The sequence below is a fragment of the Schistocerca serialis genome, chromosome 1, assembly GCF_023864345.2.
Source record: "Schistocerca serialis cubense isolate TAMUIC-IGC-003099 chromosome 1, iqSchSeri2.2, whole genome shotgun sequence".
NCBI classification, from domain to species: Eukaryota; Metazoa; Arthropoda; class Insecta; order Orthoptera; family Acrididae; genus Schistocerca; species Schistocerca serialis.
This window is the reverse complement of record NC_064638.1, coordinates 893,179,734-893,201,210: the sequence shown is the minus strand read 5'-3', so window position 1 is coordinate 893,201,210 and position 21,477 is coordinate 893,179,734. Positions and strand designations below refer to the sequence as shown.

Genomic DNA, 21,477 nt, shown 5'->3' with positions numbered 1-21,477 from the left:
TCCACTGGAGGATGACATCGTGAGGCTGGGAAGGCATGAAGCACACAAGGAGGCAGGTTATGCCTCAGGGTCACCCGCTGTCTCTGACTGAGTATTTGTAGCCATTTCTATGGTGAATGAGGTATCAGTGAGATCCAGGTCCACAGGGGATGCTAAGATCTCCACTGCATCCTCAGATGCAGAATTGATAGGGAATGGTGGTGTTGGGATCACGAGAGGGTCCTGTTTCTTAGCAGACTTCTTCTTAGTTTGCTTGCTCTCTCACTTCTCTTTAGGGGCTTGCTGGGAAGATTTCATTGAAGCAGCTTCAGGCACGGAGGAAGACCAAAGACCGTGAAGCTCTTCGTCCAGCAGCTTTTGGTTCCTTGAGCCACTGGCGAGTGTCTGCCGTGGCATTAGTGGAGACCTTGGGAGAGAGGGCCCCAAGGGATCCCTTCCGCATGAGAGGAGCCGGAGGAAGCTGTAGCTTCTCTGGAAGGAGGCCAATGTCCCCTGCATTTGGAGGGGGGGGGGGGGGGGGGGGGCTTGCTCCCAAAGTAGGTGCTTTGGGAGAAACAGAGGAAGATTTGCCACCTACCACCAAGGGGGTGGGTGTATTCTGGTGGCCTGGAGGGCCCACAGTTCGTGGCACAGAGTGAGAAACCACTGGCACTTGGGATGGTGATGTAGCTGCAGCTTATGTTGATGTCAACTGAATGGGGTGTAATCTTTCGAATTTACGTTTAGCCTCTGTGTAAGTCAACCGGTCCAGGGTCTTGTACTCCATGATTTTCCACTCCTTCTGGAGTACTGGGCAGTCTGGCGAGCAAGGGGAGTTGATTTAAGTGGGAGGTGGTTCACATGGAGTATCTGAGTGCAGTGGACGTCTGCAGTCTCAACATGTGGCACTGAAACTGCAGTGGGAAGACTTGTGTCCAAACTTCCAGCACTTAAAGCACCGGGGAGGGACATATGGTTTAACGTCACAGTGGTAAACCATCACATTAACCTTTTCAGGCAATGAATCACCCTCAAAGGCCAAGATGAAGGCACTGCTAGCAATCTTGTTGTCTTTGAGTCCCCTGTAAATGCACTGGATGAAATGAACACCCCACCATTTTAAATTGGTGCGGAGCTCGTCGTCAGACTGTAAGAGGAGTTCACAATTGAAAATAATCCCCTGGACCATGTTGAGGCTTTTATGGGGAGTGATGGAAACAGGACTATCACCCAGCTTGTCACAGGCGAGTAACTCTCGGGATTGGGCAGGGCATGCTGTCTGAATCAACACTGCGCCACTTCACACCATGGACAGCACTGTCACTCTCCAAACTTACCCTCTTCAAACTTATCCTCAACAAAAAATTGAGGCTTCATAGGTAGAAAAGAGTCCCCATCGGTTCTGCTACAGACTAAAAACTGAGGTGAATATGGCTCTCTCCATTCTGTAGCTCTATGTTCCTCCCATGGTGTAGCGAGGGAGGGTAACGATTTAGGGTCATACCTGTCAGCATTGTATTGTATCATGCCCTTCTTAGAGACTATAGGTGCCATACAGTCACCTGCAAAAGATGACTTAATCCGCTTCATTGCGGGTCATCTGCCCTGATGCCACCTGCTCCGATCAGGGGCTCTACCCACGGGCGCCACCCAGCCACAGCAAAAGACAACTGGCATGATGGCCATTGCCGGGGGTCCTGATGCCCCAAGAAGACAGGCATCTACTCCTTGGCATATGTGGGGAGTTTACAGCTCAGGCATCAGCAGTGTGATCCCTGCATTGTCAGGGGGCTACTACCAAATGGGTACATGGTGGCCCCACCACAATGAACTGGCTACCGTGCTGGATATTGGGTGCAGAGAAATCCAATATTGTCATGGGGGTGAAAGAGGACGGGAGACAATGGAAGAAGATGACATACCCCAGAAAGTGTCCTTGCCCAAATAGTTCAATCGCAGGTGGAAATGCAAAGCCATGACAAGAAATTCAGGAGAATGAATCTAAGGGCACTTGTGCACCACATAAGGTGTCCTTCCCCATATGGCCTGCACTTCTGTAAAATTTTGAAAGTGGCAGGTCAAACCATAGAATGGGACCTGAACTCATAGGGCTGAAAAGTGAGTGACTCCTTTTAGTCACCTCTTACAACAGGCAGGAATACCTTGAGCCTATTCTAATCCCCGGACCCACAGGGGGGAGATCCAGAGTAACAAAAGGCGCAAGAGATATGTAGATGATGAAGAATAGTGGAGAGTGGGGAATTGTTCTAACCTGTGTAATACACAAAAACTGCTAACTGAAGGGGAACCGATTATGGCACAAAAGCCATGGATGTGCAGAAGTCAAAAAATGACGTGGCACAGTGATTGAGACACAAGTCTCACATCTAGGTGGAGAAGGGTTCAAACTCTCATCAATCCAACTATTTTTAGGTTTTTTTGGTTTCCCTAAATTGTTTAAGGGTGGTAGGACATCAAACGAGCTGACTTGGAATGAGACAGGTAACACAGGATATTTTGATTTCCACTGTCTATACTTTTACACATAAATTCATAAAACTTTGTCAGCATGACCAGGAAGGATTCAGGATTCACACTCATAGCAATGGAAGTTCAAATACATAGCCAAATAATTTTTTTTACATGTGAAATTTCATCATTTTTTTCACTTACTATTGGTTGCATTTGATGCCATTGTTGTTGTGGCCTTCAGTCCAGAGACTGGTTTGATGCAGCTCTCCATGTTACTCTATCCTGTGCAAGGTTCTTCATCTCCCAGTACCTACTGCAACCTACATCCTTCTGAATCTGCTTAGTGTATGCAAGTCTTGGGATCCCTCTAGGATTTTTTCCCTCCACACTGCCCTCCAATACTAAATTGGTGATCCCTCGATGTCTCAGAACATGTCCTACCAACCAATCCCTTCTTCTAGTCGAGTTGTGCCACAAACTCCTCTTCTCCCCAATTCTGTTCAATACCTCCTCATTAGTTATGTGATCTACCCATCTAATCTACAGCATTCTTCTATAGCACCATATTTTGAAAGCTTCTATTCTCTTCTTGTCTAAACTATTTGCTGTCCATGCTTCACTTCCATACAGGGCTAGACTCCATACAAATACTTTCAGAAACGACTTCCTGACACTTAAATCTACACTCGATGTCAACAAATTTCTCTTCTTCAGAAACACATTCCTTGCCATTGCAAGTCTACATTTTATATCCTCTCTACTTCGACCATCATCAGTTATTTTGCTCCCCAAATAGCAGAACCCCTTTACTACTTTAAGTGTCTCATTTCCTAATCTAATTCCCTCAGCATCACCCGATTTAATTTGACTACATTCCATTATCCTCGTTTTGCTTTTGTTGATGTTCATCTTATATCCTCCTTTCAAGACACTGTCCATTCCGTTCAACTGCTCTTCCAAGTCCTTTGCTGTCTCTGACAGAATTACAATGTCATCGGCGAACCTCAAAGTTTTTACTTCTTCTCCATGAATTTTAATACCTACTCCGAATTTTTCTTTTGTTTCCTTTACTGCTTGCTCAATATACAGATTGAATAACATCGGGGAGAGGCTACAACCCTGTCTCACTCCTTTCCCAACCACTGCTTCTCTTTCATGACCCTCGAGTCTTATAACTGCCATCTGGTTTCTGTACAAATTGTAAATACCCTTTAACTCCCTGTATTTCACCCCTGCCACCTTCAGAATTTGAAAGAGAGTATTCCAGTCAACATTGTCAAAAGTTTTCTCTAAGTCTACAAATGCTGGAAACGTAGGTTTGCCTTCCCTTAATCTATCTTCTAAGATAAGTTGTAGGGTCAGTATTGCCTCACAAATGTTCCAACATTTCTACGGAAAAAAAACTGATCTTCCACAAGGTCGACCTCTACCTGGTTTTCCGTTTGTCTGTATAGAATTCGTGTTAGTATTTTGCAGTCGTAATTTATTAAACTAATAGTTCGGTAATTTTCACATCTGTCAACACCTGCTTTCTTTGGGGTTGGAATTATTATATTCTTCTTGAAGTCTGAAGGTATTTCACCTGTCTCACACATCTTCCTCACCAGATGTCATGGCTGGCTATCCCAAGACTATCAGTAGCTCTAGTGGAATGTTGTCTACTCCCGGGACCTTGTTTCGACTTATGTCTTTCAGTACTCTGTCAAACTCTTCACACAATATCATATCTCCCATTTCATCTTCATCTACATCCTCTTCCATTTCCATATTTCCCTCAAGTATACTGCCCTTGCATTAACCCTCTATATACTCCTTCCACCTTACTGCTTTCCCTTCTTTGCTTCGAACTGGTATTACACCTGAGCTCTTGATATTCATGCAAGTGGTTCTCTTTTCTCCAAAGGTCTCTTTAATTTTCCTGTAGGCAGTATCTATCTTACCCCTGGTGAGACAAGCCTCTACATCCTTACATTTGTCCTCTAGCCATCCCTGCTTAGCCATTTTGCACTTCCTGTCAATCTCATTTTTGAGACGTTTGCTCTCCTTTTTGCCTGTTTCATTTACAGCATTTTCTCCTTTCATCAATTAAATTCAATCTCTCTTCTGTTACCCATGGATTTCTGCTAGCTTTTGTCTTTTTACCTACTTGATCCTCTGCTGCCTTTACTATTTCATCTCTCAGAGCTACCCATTCTTCTTCTACTGTATTTTCTTCCCACCATATTTGTCAATTATTCGTAACACTCTCTCTGACACTCTCTACAACCTCTGGTTCTTTCGGTTTATCCAGGTCCCATCTCCTTAAATTCCCACCTTTTGCAGTTCCTTCAGTTTTAATCTACAGCTCATGACCAACAGGTAGTGGTCAGAGTCCACATCTGCCCCTGGAAATGTCTTACAATTTAAAACCTGGTTCCTAAATCCCTGTCTTAGCATTGTGTAATCTATATGAAACCTTCCAGTGTACCCAGGCCTCTTCCATGTATATAACCTTCTTTTATGGTTCTTAAACCAAGTGTTAGCTATGATTAAGTTATGCTCTGTGCAAAATTCTACCAGGTGGCTTCCTCTTTCATTCCTTACCCCCATTTCATATTCACCCACTACTTTTCCTTCTTTTCCGTTTCCTACAATCAAATTCCCAGTCCCCAATGACTATTAAATTTTCATCTCCCTTCAGTATCTGAATAATTTCTTTTATCTCATCATACATTTCTTCAATCTCTTCGTTATCTACAGAGCTACTTGGCATATAAACTTGTACTATTGTGGTAGGTGGGGACTCCGTGTCTATTTTGGCTACAGTAATGCATTCACTAGGCCGTTCATAGTAGCTTACCCACATTCCTATTTTTTTATTCATTATTAAAGTTACTCCTGCATTACCCCTATTTGATTTTGTATTTATCACCCTGTATTCACCTGACCAAAAGTCTTGTTCCTCCTGCTACCGAACTTTACTAATTCCCACTATATCTAGCTTTAGCCTATCCATTTCCCTTTTTAAATTTTCTAACCTACCTGCCCGATTAAGGGAGCTGACGTTAAACACTCCAATCCATAGAATGCCAGTTTTCTTTCTCCTGATAATGATTTCCTCCTGAGTAGTCCCTGCCCGGAAATCCAAATGGAGGACTATTTTACCTCCAGAATATTTTACCCAAGAGGGCCATCACCATTTAACCATACAGTAAAGCTGAATGCCCTCGGGAAAAATTATGGCTGTTTTCAGTACCACCACAGCAAGGCCGTTTTGGTTAATGTTACAAGGCCAGATCAGTCAATCGTCCAGACTGTTGCCCCTGCAACTACTGAAAAGGCTGCTGCCCCTCTTCAGGAACCACACGTTTGTCTGTCCTCTCAACAGATACCCCACCATTGTGGTTGCACCTGTGATATGGCTATCTGTATCACTGAGGCACACAAGCCTCCCCCACAAGGACCACGGTTCATGGGGAGAGGGGGTGGGGGGGGGGGGGGGGGGTGAGGCCTTTGTTGCTGTAAGTACACTTTTCTTCGTAAGTAAGAGAGATTCTTCGATGAATTTTGCACAGTGCACAAACCATACTTACAGCTGTATGGAAGTCTAGAATTTATTTTATTTGTGATAAAATGAATGAGCTGTTACTTTTTAAACTTCATGTTTAAAAAAAACTCAAATTTTATAGATAATTTATCTCAGTTTTTACCACCGTTTTTAATAGATTTGGAAAATTCTACAGTTTTGCATTTAGGAGTTTGTGTTTAATGAGCATAGCGTGTCTGAAAGTAATAGGATATTTATTTTGGATGTTACTTGTACCTAAGTAACAAATTTGTGTTTTGCAGAAAATGGCCGTTAAAGTTTCTGCTTGTATTTGGCATTCTTTTAGAATTGTCCAGCACGATAAGCAGGTTCTTTTTCATTTCCTAAATCAGTTTTCTTCCATTTCACATTCCTATGATGCACTTTTCTTGATTTTATCACCTCCAAAAATAATTTGTCTGCTTTCACTACACGTTCTTTGTCTATCGCATACAAAGCTTTGATGCAGTTCACTCCGGGCTTAATTCCTATTTTCTCTAAAACATATTTCCTGCTTTGCACACCATCATTAAAACATGTAACTGCCTCATAAACACCAATAGCAAGTGCATTTCTTTCCGCAAAAAAAGGCTTTTGGAAATCTTTCCCATACACATTGGTTAAAACTTTCATCTGGGTTTTGGGTACTGCCATGGAGACATTTCTTCAATATGTTTTCATTTGCAAGGTCCTTGAATATAAGTTTGATGGCTTCCATTACAGCAGTTGGTAGGGAGTTCCTGTGAAGATATTCTTCTCTTGCGTATGAGAGAAGAATGCTGTGCAAAGGGGTGTGGCACTGCATCTTGATACACTTAAGACCAAATAATGTGTCTTATAATCTCTAAAATATATATGTTTTATGCATCAAACTATTCAGAAAGATGTGCGCTACAAAATAGGCATATTTTTGAAAAATTGATTTTTTTTTTAAATTTGTGACATCCTATTCCCCTTAATACTACCTTCTCCATCCTTGTAGAGACTAAGTTTACATTCCATCTCTAATTACCTTGTCAAGGAAGGAACATTAAACAATAATCTTCTTTCTTTCCTTCCTTTTTGTAAAGCAGTCACCACAGCAACAGCAGTATGCTGAGCAGAATTCTAGACACATAGGTTGTGTAGATGGCCACTGACCACAAGTTGGTGGTGGCCATTCATCAAAATGAAGAGGCTGCTTTCACAGGGGCCTCTGGTTGTCTGAGAAATCCCAGTGACAGAGGCAATTAAGAAATGGTGTGCGGATATATGGAATAGTCCTTGTAACTGGGTTTTCTATAGAAATAAGAACTATGGAGTAAGGATGTGCATAGGCACAAAGACAGCTAAGTATGTTACAGAGGTCATGCTGACAATGAAATGTCACTTTTGGAGGGATAGAAGGATAGTGGGAGGGATATTTCATACTTAAGCGCATATCAAGGGATAACCAAAGCCACAGCAGAGAACATGCTTAAGTTTTACAAGTCCTTTGTGTTATTGTGTGATTAAATGGTGTAAACTGGCAACCGCAGTGCAAGAGGTAATGGTAAGAGAGAGCTGTTTCTGGATAATATGGAGAGTACAGTGTCGGTCTGTAATGGCCTTGGGAACAAAAGAGTGGTTGTCAAGAGTGCTTGTCACTTGGAGTTGTCAAACATAAAGGTAGCAATTTATGAGTATAAAGTGGTGGCAGAAATTTCTGGATCGACATTTGTGGATAGTTAGGTGTGAGTGGAAAAGGATTATGTGTAGCTGGAGATAAAAACTGAGGCAGGATTCAGAGTTCACTCTGGGATAATTCTGGTCAGTTGAGTAGGTGCCAAAGAAGCTGCAAGACCCCATCCCTGCTGACAGATACTGATATAGTTCCCATATAGTTAGCTAACTACTAAGAGTACCAGTCATACACAAAAACTTGTACTGCAGCAGTTTGTACCAAGAATTCTACTCAACAAAAAAATCCCACAAACCAACTCTAATCTCAGTTTACTTCTCATCCTAGCCACATACACCTTAAAAGATTCTTGCATAATGTAACAAATCTATGTACTACATACATTTTCCATTGAATGGGACTAGGTGAATGGATTGTGGCAGATTTCTCACAGATGAATTTGGTGACGCCTTTAAGCACAGTTACGACAAGTTGAGCACTCAAAATACTTTTTGGCACATTTCATTTCAGGGCAAACATGGTACAATATTATATGTGCTGTGAACTGCAGGTGTGGTGGCACCTTACTTTAGTTCAAGAAACCATTCCTAATACACAATATTGTTTAATCTTGACTTCCTTTATGTTGCATTTATACATTTGACTCCTCCTTGATTAACAACTGAAAAATTGTGTAAATGTACATGTTCCCACTAAGCCCCAACAAGTCCTCATGCTGACTCCCAGTGAAGTTCCAATGCTTCTCAGCTTTTGGTGATTGTGGTAACCATTACATCTGTTGCCTGCTGGTTGTGACAATTGAATTCTTTGCAGTAACTTAACACCACTTCCTCTACAATGTCTGTTCTTTACTGTTAAATGAAATAAAAAATAAAAGATGAATCTACATCTACATCTGTAATCAGCAAGCCACCCTGAGGTGCATGGTAGAGGGTACGTCCCATTGTACCAGTTATTAGGGCTTCTTCCTGTTCCATTCACATATAGAGTGCAGGAAGAATGGCTGTTTAAATGCCACTGTGTGTGCAGTAATTATTCTAATCTTATCCTCAGAATCTCTCTGTGAGTGATACATAGGGGGTTGTGGTATATTCCTAGTCATCATGTAAAGTTGGTTCATGAAACTTTGTTAATACACTTTCTCAGTATAGTTTACATCTATCTTCAGGAGTCTTCCAATTCAATTTCTTCAGTATTTCTGTGACACTTTCCCATGGATTAATCAAACCTGCGATCATTCGTCCTCCCATTCTCTATATATGTTCAATATCCCCTGATATTGGTCCCATACACTTGAGCAACAATCTAGAACCAGTCGTACGAGTGATTTGTAAGCGGTCTCCTTTGGAGACTGATTGGACTTCCTCAGTGTTCTACCAATAAACCGGCATGTACCACCTGCTTTACACACAACTGTACCTATGTGATCATTCCATTTCATAACCCAATAAAGTGATACACCCAGGTATTTGTATGAGTTGGCTTTGGCTGGTTCTAATAGTGACTTATTGATATAGTCACGACATAGTATGTTTTTAGTACTTTTTTTTCGTTTTGTGAAGTGTAAAATTTTACATTTATGAACATTTAGAGAAAATTACCAATCTCCGCACCACATTGAAATCTTATCATTATCTGGCTAAATATTTATGCAGCTTCTTTCAGACAGGACTTCATTGTAGATAACTGTATTATCTGAAAAAAGCCTGATTTTGCTATTAATATTGTCTGCAAGATCATTAATACACAACATGAACAAGGATCGCAGTACACTTCCTTGGGGCACACCTGAAGTTACTTCTACATCTGATGATGACTCTCCATCCAAGATAACACGAATTTGCATGAAACATCAATGCTCCTGTTGTAGGGATCTGGCAGATCTTCAATAAATCCATCAAGGATGATTTTTGTTGTGGGCCTCAGGATACAGAATTCCAGAAGTGCTGAAATATTTGTAGGACTGCAGTCTCTGAGAATAGTAATGTCTCCAGAATTGATTGTGGCCACTCTGTCCTGAGACAACTGGACGGACAAGGTTCTTTGACAAGCTAGGTTGCTTCTTCTTGGATTTGGCTGAAAGCTGGGGGGTCTTCCAACACTGTCACTGTTCAGGCGCGCATAACACATTAGAGGCTTAGATGACCAACTGTGTGAGGAGTGCACCCTCACAAATGGATTCTTTTTAGCTTAGGTGTCTCTCAATGTAATTCAGATAATGGTACTGCACAAGGCTTCAGAGTATTAGCGTAACCCCTTCCACAATACACACAAATGAGATGATTAAAATCCTAGCGATAATTGTTGAAACATTCACAATAAGGTGCCAACAAGATTTGAAGTACTGTTAAAAAGCAGTGGAGCTCACATAATATCAGTCAGTTGCAGAAAGCTTGCTGAACCCCAAAATTGACAGCAATGAGGGTTATGGGAAAAATCTAAGTGTATATCAGAAGGATAGGCTAATGAGAATTGGATGAAGTTAATTTGTCACACTAGACAAGAAACTCAAATCCACCACTAAAATAAAATAGAAATATTTACATGTTCAGTAAGGGAGATGATAAGGCAGTTATGTCACATCTCTAAGAGGAACTCAAAACGTTTAGCTCCATGCAGAGCATATGGAGAAACTATGCCTCAAGTGTAAAGGAATCTGAATAGTCGATCATGCAATGGATAGATATGTGCTTATTAAAACATTTCATGATTTTAGGGACCCTCCTAGGTATACAGTAACTGTAAAGGAATCTCTACGGAAACTTACTGCATGACAGGTGTAAAGCAAAATATACGTTTACAGATAGAGAAATGCTGTATTGACAGCGTTTGGCTGTCAAAAGAAAATGCATGACACCTTCAGTGACTACTGTAACAAAATATTATCAAATGTTCTCTCTCAAAATCCGAAGAAATTTTGGTCATATACAACGGCTGCTGGTCACAATAAAGTTAAGTGTCCAGGCTCTCATGTATAACAGAAGAACTAGATAGAGGGTAGCAGATCAGAAGCAGAAATATTTAGCTCCATTTTCAAATTTTCCTTTACGAAAGAAGAGACATGAGTAGTCCGCAGTTTAATTCCTGCATCACTACTAACTTAAATGATAAAGATAGCAGTGTCAGTGGCATTGGGAAATTGCTGAAATTACAAAAAATTGAATGAGGCTCCAAGGTTCAAGGAACCCCTGTCAAATTCTATATAGAACTTGCAACTGATCTAACTCCCATTTAAAGCACAAAATACTGCATATCCCTTAAACAAAGAACAATGTCTAGCGGTTGGGCGAAAGTACGTGTCATCTGTTTACAAGGAGAGTGCCAGAAGTGATTTGCATTTATTGTCCAATCTAATTTAAGTAAATCTGTTGTAGAATCTTAAAACATATTCTGAGCTCAACACAATGAGATCTCCTCCATACCAAACAGCATGGATTCTGCAAACATCATTAATGTGAAAACCAAATTCATGCTTTTCTCACATGGTATACTGAAAACCTTGGATCAAGTCGACCTGGTGGATGCAGTACTTCCAGACTAAAAGCATTTGACTCAGTGCCATACCAACATCTACTATTAAAAGAATGATCACATGTAATATCAAACAAAATTTGAGACTGGATTAATGATATCTTGGTATGGAGAATGCATTATTTTGTTTTGGATATAGAGTCATTGACAGAAGTAAAAGAAACTTCAGGCATGCCCCCTCAAAGTGTACTGGGACCCCTACTATTCATGTTGAATATTAATAATCTCATAGAGTGTTACTAGTAACCTCAGACTTCTTGCAGATAATGTAGTTATCTGTAATGAAGTACTATCTGAAATAAACTGCACAAATATCCATTCATATCTTGAAAATATTTCAACACAGTGACAAAATTGTTTACTTGGTTTAAATGTTCAGAAATATAAAGCTGCACGCTTCACAAAATGTAGAACTGTAACATCCTACAGCTAAAACTCAAAAGGGTTACAATTTGTATGGACATGAAATGGTACAAAATGAAATATTCCATAGGCTTATTTAAAGCAGGTGGCAAATGTCAGTTCGTTGGCAGCTTACTGGGAAAATGCAGTCAGTTTATAAATCACTTTGAGAGTTCCATTTTCGATTCATTTAGTTTTTTGCATGTTCCATGGATCAATAACTGCAGCCTCTCACTATACAGTGATTTGTACTTAACTGTGTTCAGTCTCTCTGCCAAATGCCATATTATTGCCAGTTCAGAAATTCTTTTCTGGAGTAGGCATGGCCAAGCAGATATGATTTCTGTTAGTAAGTGAAGTTAATATTATTATCTGTTACTCTGGCTCTGAGCACTATGGGACTTAACATCTATGGTCTTCAGTCCCCTAGAACTACTTAAACCTAACTAACCTAAGGACATCACACAACACCCAGCCATCACGAGGCAGAGAAAATCCCTGACCCCGCCGGGAATCGAACCCGGGCGTGGGAAGCGAGAACGCTACCGCACGACCACGAGATGCGGGCTTATCTGTTACACTGTTTATATCACTAGACTTCGGCAGGATACAGTACTTCTTTCCGTGCAACATATAGACTGAATGATGGACAGTGAGAGCCATTTCTTATTCTCATATTATATTTATGAATCTTACTGCCGTTTTTGATCTGGAATTGTAGACAACAAACAATATTACAATAAATATGATTAACAGGGGATATTGAATGCATACAAAGGGCAGCACAAATGGTCACAGGTTTGTTCGAGTAATGCGAAAACATATGGAGCATGGGTCCATGGAATACGAAAATAGCTAAACTACTATCTATACAGGTTCACTATCTAATCAAAAGTATCCAGACACTTATTAGTGGGCATTAATATGGGGTGTGTTCACACTTCACCTTTATCACAGCTAGAACTCTACTGGGAACACTTTCAATAAGGTGTCTGAACATATGTGGACAAATGGCACGGAAGGTACTGATATCGGATGCTGGGTTCTGGAGTGAAGTTGATGTTCTAACTCACCCCAAAGGTTGGTGTTCTATTGGGTTCAAGTCAGGACTTGGGGCAGGCCAGTCCACTTCAGGAATCTTATTGTCCACATATCATTGCCTCACAGGTGATGTTTTGTGACAGGTTGCACTGTCATGCTGATACAAACAATCATCATCTCCAAACCGTTCCTATACTATACACAGCACACAATGTTGTAAAATGCATTCATACACTTGTGCATTTAGCATTTCATTAAGTGCGATAAGAGGACCACATCCTAACTATGAAACCACACTCACACAAAAACACCCCCACACTTTAGCACCACCTCCTCCATACTTCACTGTTAGCACTATACATGATGTTAGGTATGTTAGCACTATACATGATGTTAGGTAATGTTCTCCACACATTCACCAAATCTACACCCTTCCATCACATTGTTACAGTGTGCAGTGTGATTCATCACTCCAAATCACCAGTCATCTACTATCCAATGTCATCACTCTCCACAGCACCTCAAGCATCTTTTAGCAGCCATTATGCTAGCTGGACTGCTGGTAGCAGTTTGGAACTCGCAAGTGTTTCCTTCTGCTGAGTTCATGTGGTTTTTACAACCTCCCTCCTCAATGTTCAACAATCCCTGTCTGTAATTACATGAGATCTGCCTGATCTTGGTTTAGCTGTGGTTGTTCCTTCTCATTTGTACTTCACATTCACATCACCAACAGTCAACACAGGGAAATTTAGAAGGGTTGAAATGACCCTGATGGATTTGTTACTCATACAGTTTGAAGTCGCTGAGCTCTCCTGACCAACTCTTTTGGTTGTTACTGCTTCTCTACTAACAACACAATACTTCCAACTTCTTTTATACTGGCATGTCTGCCTTTCACGACACCTAGTGGTCAGTTCTACAATACAGGGTGATTCAAAAAGAATACCACAACTTTAAAAATGTGTATTTAATGAAAGAAACATAATATAACCTTCTGTTATACATCATCACAAAGAGTATTTAAAAAGGTTTTTTTTCACTCAAAAACAAGTTCAGAGATGTTCAATATGGCCCCCTCCAGACACACAAGCAATATCAACCCGATACTCCAACTCGTTCCACACTCTCTGTAGCATATCAGGCGTAACAGTTTGGATAGCTGCTGTTATTTCTCATTTCAAATCATCAATGGTGGCTGGGAGAGGTGGCCGAAACACCATATCCTTAACATACCCCCATAAGAAAAAATCGCAGGGGGTAAGATCAGGGCTTCTTGGAGGCCAGTGATGACGTGCTCTGTCACGGGCTGCCTGGCGGCCGATCCATCGCCTCGGGTAGTTGACGTTCAGGTAGTTACGGACAGATAAGTGCCAATGTGGTGGCGCTCCATCCTGCTGAAATATGAATTGTTGTGCTTCTTGTTCGAGCTGAGGGAACAGCCAATTCTCTAACATCTCCAGATACTGCAGTCCAGTTACAGTAGCACCTTCGAAGAAAAAGGGACCAAAAACTTTATTGGCTGAAATGGCGAACAAATGTACAACTAAATGAAACTTTATAGCTCCCTTAATTCGCCGACAGATAGTGCTTAGCTCTGCCTTTTGTCGTTGCAGAGTTTTAAAGTCCTAAAGTTGTGGTATTCTTTTTGAATCACCCTGTATAGTGGAGTGTCCAGATACTTATTGATCAAATAGTGTACATTACTGTTATTATACTCTTAGCATAGTAATTTTTGTTTCCATATCAGAATCCTGTATTGGCATGTCAATGTCCTATGATTAGTTTAAAATAATAGTTTAATCTCATGACCATGTGGCACACGAATTCATTTATTTAAATATTGTTTTCTGAAGAGAGGACCTTGACGGGCGTGGAATTATTATTACTATTCAGGGGGAGAAGTAGCTGCCAGGTATCACCATTGTAGACTGTATTAACAATTAACTATCATTAAATTAATTCCATTTGTGCTTATAAAAGGTATAAATGAACATGATAATTACCAGAGAAATTGCAATTCTGAAAGCAAAAGCTGCTCTCACAGTTCTGCTCAGTAACTGCTATTTATCTACTTCTGCATGCTTAGCATTGCTGCTGTTATTGCATATACTGTAAGCTTAGAGGCCTATTTACAACTGTTTAAGTTAGTAAGTTGGGTCATTAATTTTACTCAGATGTAGCTATTCAAATAATCTGCAAGATGATTTGACAGTAAGAGATGTTAGTAATTTTCTTTCAAATTCACAGAAATTTCCAATTTCTTGGTTTAAGTTTGCAGACATCTTGTTAAAGATCTTTGCACTGGAACACAGTATCCCACTCTGTACTTTGATATAAGGGCAAAAATCTATATTTTTTAAAAGTTGTGACTATCAATCTTAACTCTTCCATAAAATGGCTAATGGGGTTATATAGCATTCTTGCATTGCTTCTTTTTCAACAAAGGAATCCCAGAGAATGTGAGCAGTAATTCTCCAAAGTAGCAAAGATTTTTTTTCTGAGGACATAGGGTAAATTGTACTTTGGTTCTACAGGGGAGTTTCTTTCAGTCTTTCAGTGTAACATTGTTTATATGTATTCTCACATTTAGAGGAAAATCTTTTGGAAAAACAAAGCTTGCTTTACTAGCAATACATTCATTTTAACGTACTACAAACTTAAACAAAACCATCAAGTTCTTTAGGCAGTATAACACTCTTTCAATGTTCCAGTCAAGTGCAAGGTATCTTTCCTCTTGCAGCAAAATATGTCAAGGAGTTCCATTCCAAAATTGTGACAGCAGTTAAGTTGTCTACACATACCTAAAAGTCAGAATTGGCAGCTCACACATGGCTGAAAATTAACAATGATATTATGCTGAAGGCATCATGTTCTACATGGTCATCACATTATAAAAGTTACAGCTCCATTTAACATCCCACTTTCTACTGTGTGGGGGACAGACACACATTCATTATGTGCCTGTATCATTTTGATCACACAATACCATCTGTAATACAAAATAAAATTAACTTCAGATGTCTTCTTTAATGAATTTCATTCTCCATATACCTTCCAACACTTGTATCATGGCCATTTAAAAACCTTTCACTCATACCAGGTGCAGCAACATAATTTTCTTGTTGGTCATGCGCACCGTTGAGGCTGTTGCAGTTGTAGCAGGATGGGAGTGGTCTCACTTGGAAGACAGTTTTAAAGGGTTTTTCTCTTCAAGGACAGTCACCTCCATGTGTCGGTACAGTGAGGAGCATGTAGTTGTTGTCAAGGCCTACTTTTTGAACTGATGCTCTGTGATCACAACCCAGCGTGTCTTCCGCAACTGCTTCAATGAAGCCCAGTTGGTTTGTGTCCCAGACCAGAAATATATTATTACATGGGTCAGTTAGCTCAGACAAACCACGAGTATGCCAAGACAAAGAACTGGAGTCTCTCAGCCCATCAGATCATGTAAGAACACTGAGGCAGTGAGAGCTTCAATCTTGCAATCCCCACAGAGTTCTCTGCCCGTGGACTTTCCGGTCATTCAATGGGTCAAATTCTTCGTGACCACCTTTATTACCATCTGTATAAGTTGGCGACTGTGCAGCAACTCTCCGAACGCGACTTCAGTTCTTGGAGGAATCATGTGCCACACTTCTCGAAAATGTTCCTGAGGACACAATTGGTTTTTCAGCGATGAAGCCCATTTTCACTTGACTGGATGTGTCAACAAACAAAACATGAGCTACTGGACTGACAGCAACCCTTGAGAATTGCATTAAACTGTGGTGTGCAATTTCCTTAGCTGGGATTGTTGGTCCTTGGTTTTTTGAAGAAAATGACGCCCAGCAACAGTTTACAACTTGATGAATTGGACTTGCAACATCCAGGCAGAAATTGTCATCATATACACTGCTATGCTCATAAGGGTAATGAGAAACATCAGAAATTTGCTTATTGACGGTATGGACAATGTGGGGGACCACTTGTCTGATAGTTTTCAAAACTATGTCAAACAAAATGTAAGATATGTACCTATATTATTAAAACTATAATAAATCCTTATTCATAAAATGGATTTTATTGTGTTTTGAAATTAGGAAGTTAATGTTGCTGCACCCTGTAGTTTGACTACATAATAAACAACAATTTTTTGTAGTCCTAACAACACACTTATAGAAATGTCTTTAGTGGTCATCATTCCTTACAGAATTACTACTTTAAAACCGAATATTACACCAGAGGCAGGGTATACTCATTAGTGTCATATTAATAAATGAAGCATACATGAGGGACAAAGTATATCTTTATAATGTAAATGGATAGATACAAAATCTGCTCACCAAGCAGCACCAGGGGAACATACACATGAAAGGATTTAAGTTTTACAAGCTTTTGGAGCCAGTGGCTCCTTCGTCTGGCAGAAGAGTTGGAGGGGAAGGAAGAGGGGTGAAGGTAAAGGAGTGGAGAGTTTTAGGGAAAGGCGTACACTTCAGAAAAGTCACCCAGAATCCTGGGTCAAGGGACTCTTTCCTTCACATCCCGTCCGCTAAGTCTCCCCTGACCCGGGATTCTGGGTGACCTTTCTGAGCTGTACCCCTTTCCGTAAACTTCTCCAGTCCTTTTCCTTCACCCATCTTCCTTCCTCTTCAACTCTTTTCCCAGAAGAAGGAGCCACTGACTCCAAAAGTTAGTAAAAGTTGAATTCTTTTGTGTGTTGTGTGTTCCCTTGCCACTGCTTGGTGAGTAGATTTTTTCATCTATCCATTTACATTATATTAACAAAATTATATCTTTAGGAAGATGCAGAACTGAAAGAATTCCACATGGTTGGTTCAGTCTTCAGCAGGTATCAGTGGTGGTCTCCAAAAAGTAAATAGACAGCTATAAGGTAAATAGCTCACCAAACAGTGCCATCCAGCCTTCACACTTTCTGTGGCATTTCCATTTGAGTAAAGCAAACTTGCGATTCCTATTTCAATAGCCATCCAACTGTGAGGATGAAGACCTATCATTTCTGGAGCACTGAGCTGTTTTACATGGTGTTTGTGTTGCCATTGATTTGTGTGTAAGTAATCTGCAGCTACGTCACAGCACAAGGTCACAATGGCTCACTGGCTGTTTTCAGCGTGCTTCTCAGAACTGTGCTTGCAATTTTATTTCCTTACAATGAGCACTTCTGCAGTTGAACACTGAATTTAAGAATGATATCTTTGACCAAAACCACTTCCCCTACCAGCCCTGTTCAGTTCTTTCTGGCAAAAAGTATGCAAGAAAAGAAGGAGGCACTACGAGTATCTCTGCACTACCATAAAGAAGTAGATGAAATGACGTGTCCAAGCAGCCCAGGAATTTGTCACTTCCAATTTAAGACTTCTGTGCAATTGTCTAATTTTAGGTACCACAAGATTTGTTCTCACCACAGTGCATATTCTCCCATTTTAACCCAAAGATAAAATTTTAAAATTATAATCTACACCAAGGTCTGTACAATCACTGTTGTACATCAGTTTGTGATAAACCAACAGTTCATCAAACTATAAAATAATGGTCTCTTGTTCAAATTGCATGATGACTGTAACTTTGCTGGAGCAATACAGGGTGACTTGTAAAAATGATACATTGACCTGAGTATAGATTCTATGTTCACTGTCATGAAAGGTCAAGTGAGCCAGCTATTAGGCCAGAGGAAGGCTAGACATAAAACCACCTAAGTCTGTGCCTGGTAAAGCACTGTAATGTTCAAACCATTTGTTTCATTCTGAGAAATGCTCTATTATTTTACAATGACACAATTACTTTATAATATCAGCTGTTTATGCAATGTATTCCTACGTTCATAATTTGCGATGGAATTACTTGAGTGAGGTTATATTTCTGGTTAAAAATAAAGAGTCAAACATGCACCAATCTTCTGAGCTTCCTTAATTTCTAATCATTTTACTGAATCGACCATAACAGAACGTTACCGAAATTACTTGTTACTAGTGTTGTCTTCTTATTTTAGCTGCAATTTTCTTGGCCCAATCACCAAAACAACTGTAAATTGTAAGGCATAAAAGAAAAAAAATGATGTAAAAACTTTTTAAATTTCAAATATATTTATACCATCTGAACAAAATTTTGAGTTCTATCTGAACACAATTAACATTTTAGCTGTTACTGTCTGGCAGTCACTCAAATTTCTGACAGTATTCTACATTCTAGTTTCATCACACACAGTAAGGTACACACATATACAACAATTACTATTAAATTGCGTATTTTACACAGTCCACTGATCATATAATTCTACAAAAATTTAATCTTGTGGGGGAAATAATAATTTAGAGGTGTGTCAGTTTTAGCTGTATTAAATATTTGGAGATCAAAGAATTGGTATTTCACCAGTGGAGAAAGAACAATCCTCAAAGAAATATGTTCATAAGTTGTTGAAAAAAGTAGAATGGAATATAGTATTGATATGAGTACTGATCACTATTCAGTGAGTAAAAGAGATGCTAAACATCAGAAAGGCACAAAAAATGATGAGTTCTGAAAATGGACTGCCTGAAGTTTACTTAGCGACTATGGATGCTTACTGTGTGTGTGTGTGTGTGTGTGTGTGTGTGTGTGTGTGTGTGTGTGTGTTCCTTAGCCACAGTTTATATATAGTGTGCAAAGCGTACACAAGGATAGGGTAGCAGTTCTATGTGCACCATGTTGCTTTAAATGCGTCCTTTGTTCCTTCATACAAAAATCAGGATGACTGGTACTTAAGGTTGCACATCAACATATTTTTCTTTGTACAGTCCATGTCCTCCCTTTCATCTCAGAGATTCTGGGCCCTAAAATGAGAGGAAAAAAAATTATTACTAATGAATCATTTTTGAACTGCAGTTCACAACTTAACAATAAAGTAAACCATAACTATACACAGCACTACTGGTGCTCAACATGAGTTGGGATCCATCCAGTTTCTATAACCGTAGAATATGATAATTATATCAATATAATAGAAGGAAACATTCCACGTGGGAAAAATTATATATAAAATCAAAGATGAGGTGACTTACCGAACGAAAGCGCTGGCAGGTCGATAGACACACAAACAAACACAAACATACACACAAAATTCAAGCTTTCGCAACAAACTGTTGCCTCATCAGGAAAGAGGGAAGGAGAGGGGAAGACGAAAGGAAGTGGGTTTTAAGGGAGAGGGTAAGGAGTCATTCCAATCCCGGGAGCGGAAAGACTTACCTTAGGGGGAAAAAAGGACAGGTATACACTCGCACACACGCACATATCCATCCACACATACAGACACAAGCAGAAATATGTCTGCTTGTGTCTGTATGTGTGGATGGATATGTGCGTGTGTGCGAGTGTATACCTGTCCTTTTTTCCCCCTAAGGTAAGTCTTTCCGCTCCCGGGATTGGAATGACTCCTTACCCTCTCCCTTAAAACCCACTTCCTTTCGTCTTCCCCTCTCCTTCCCTCTTTCCTGATGAGGCAACAGTTTGTTGCGAAAGCTTGAATTTTGTGTGTATGTTTGTGTGTCTATCGACCTGCCAGCGCTTTCGTTCGGTAAGTCACCTCATCTTTGATTTTATATATAATGAATATGATAATTAAAAATAGTTAATAATACCAAACATGAAAATCTAAAAAAAAAAAAAAAAACATATAATAGGAAAACTTGTAAAACGACTTGGAGAGGCAGGTACTGCCATTTAAGGAACAATACAGCTTGGCAGACTGTCATTTGTTGTGTATATCAAAAAGCGCTCTATCACAGAACGTTGTTGTTTCTTGATATGTATCTCCACTACGTAGGATGGCAATTCTTCAGTTGATGGAAGCAGACAGCACCAATCATCAATCCTCTGCAGGTCTTCCTGCATTTTGTTACAGTCTTTTGGTATTGCAGCCTTCTTATAGATAACAGCATCATCTATGAACTGCCTGAGCCTCATAGAGCTACCAATGCTCTAGTTAGGGATTATTTCATTCTTTTGCAGTTATTCAGAATTTACACACTTTTTAACTTTGTCAAGTGATTTCCCAACTACATTTTCACTGTGAAGAATTGAAAACTTTTAATTCCAATGTCAACAGCTGGTGCATGGAGTCAAGTATGCCAACCAATCAAAATCTGGAAAATCTGGGGTGCTGTGGCAGCAGAATGACTCGATCTATATAGCTGAGAAAGAAAGTTCTACATAAATCTTCTGAAAAAATGCAGTTGTCTTTTCTTTCTACATTTTTGTTGCTGAAAGCAATAACTTCCTTTTGGATCTTGTTCACAATTTAGCTACTTTCACAAAGGTTCCATAACAGAGGAAGCTGTCGTGGAATAAGATTAGTGTGTACAATCTGTTCTGTAGAACTCATAAATTACAGTATTGTCAGGAGTATGAAGTTCCGGTTACCATTGCTGGCTGGCACGCTGGGGATCACCAGTTCAAAGCTAATCATGAGCATATATTTGTTACTCAGTATTTGTCAGTTTTAGAAAGCTCCAGACTTCTTATGTTTATAATTTTTACATACTCTGGAGCATTTGATGTTTCTGTAAATAGGAGCACCCTCCATCCAGAAGGCAGTTCTGTTCTGTCTGTATTTGGTGTCAGTAATTGTGGTATAGTCAATGGCTACACGGTGGCGCCCGCAGCTGCGTGGCCACGGTCTTTACGTCATACAGCCAACGGCCGGCACGCCCCGCTTATGTGCAGCTCTACACAGCTGTACAGCGCAGGCACGGGCCTCACACACTGAGTGCCTCCGCACTGTCATGGCAACCTTGGCCGGCGTCCTACCGAGAGATAGTTACGTGAGGCCGCGCCGCCAATCATAACAAGACACGAC

The 21,477-nt window shown here is 40.1% G+C and overlaps 1 protein-coding gene across 1 annotated transcript in view; it reads right to left on the bottom strand.

Annotated features, from left to right (window-relative positions):
* Positions 1 to 18,708: 18,708 nt before the first annotated feature.
* LOC126458477 (protein lin-37 homolog) overlaps positions 18,709 to 21,477 on the bottom strand; it is a 43,148-nt gene continuing 40,379 nt past the window's right edge. The window contains exon 6 of the mRNA XM_050095574.1: positions 18,709 to 19,456. Within this exon, the coding sequence (XP_049951531.1) occupies positions 19,441 to 19,456 (16 nt within the window). The 3' untranslated portion in view covers positions 18,709 to 19,440. The remainder of the gene's footprint in view (positions 19,457 to 21,477) is intronic.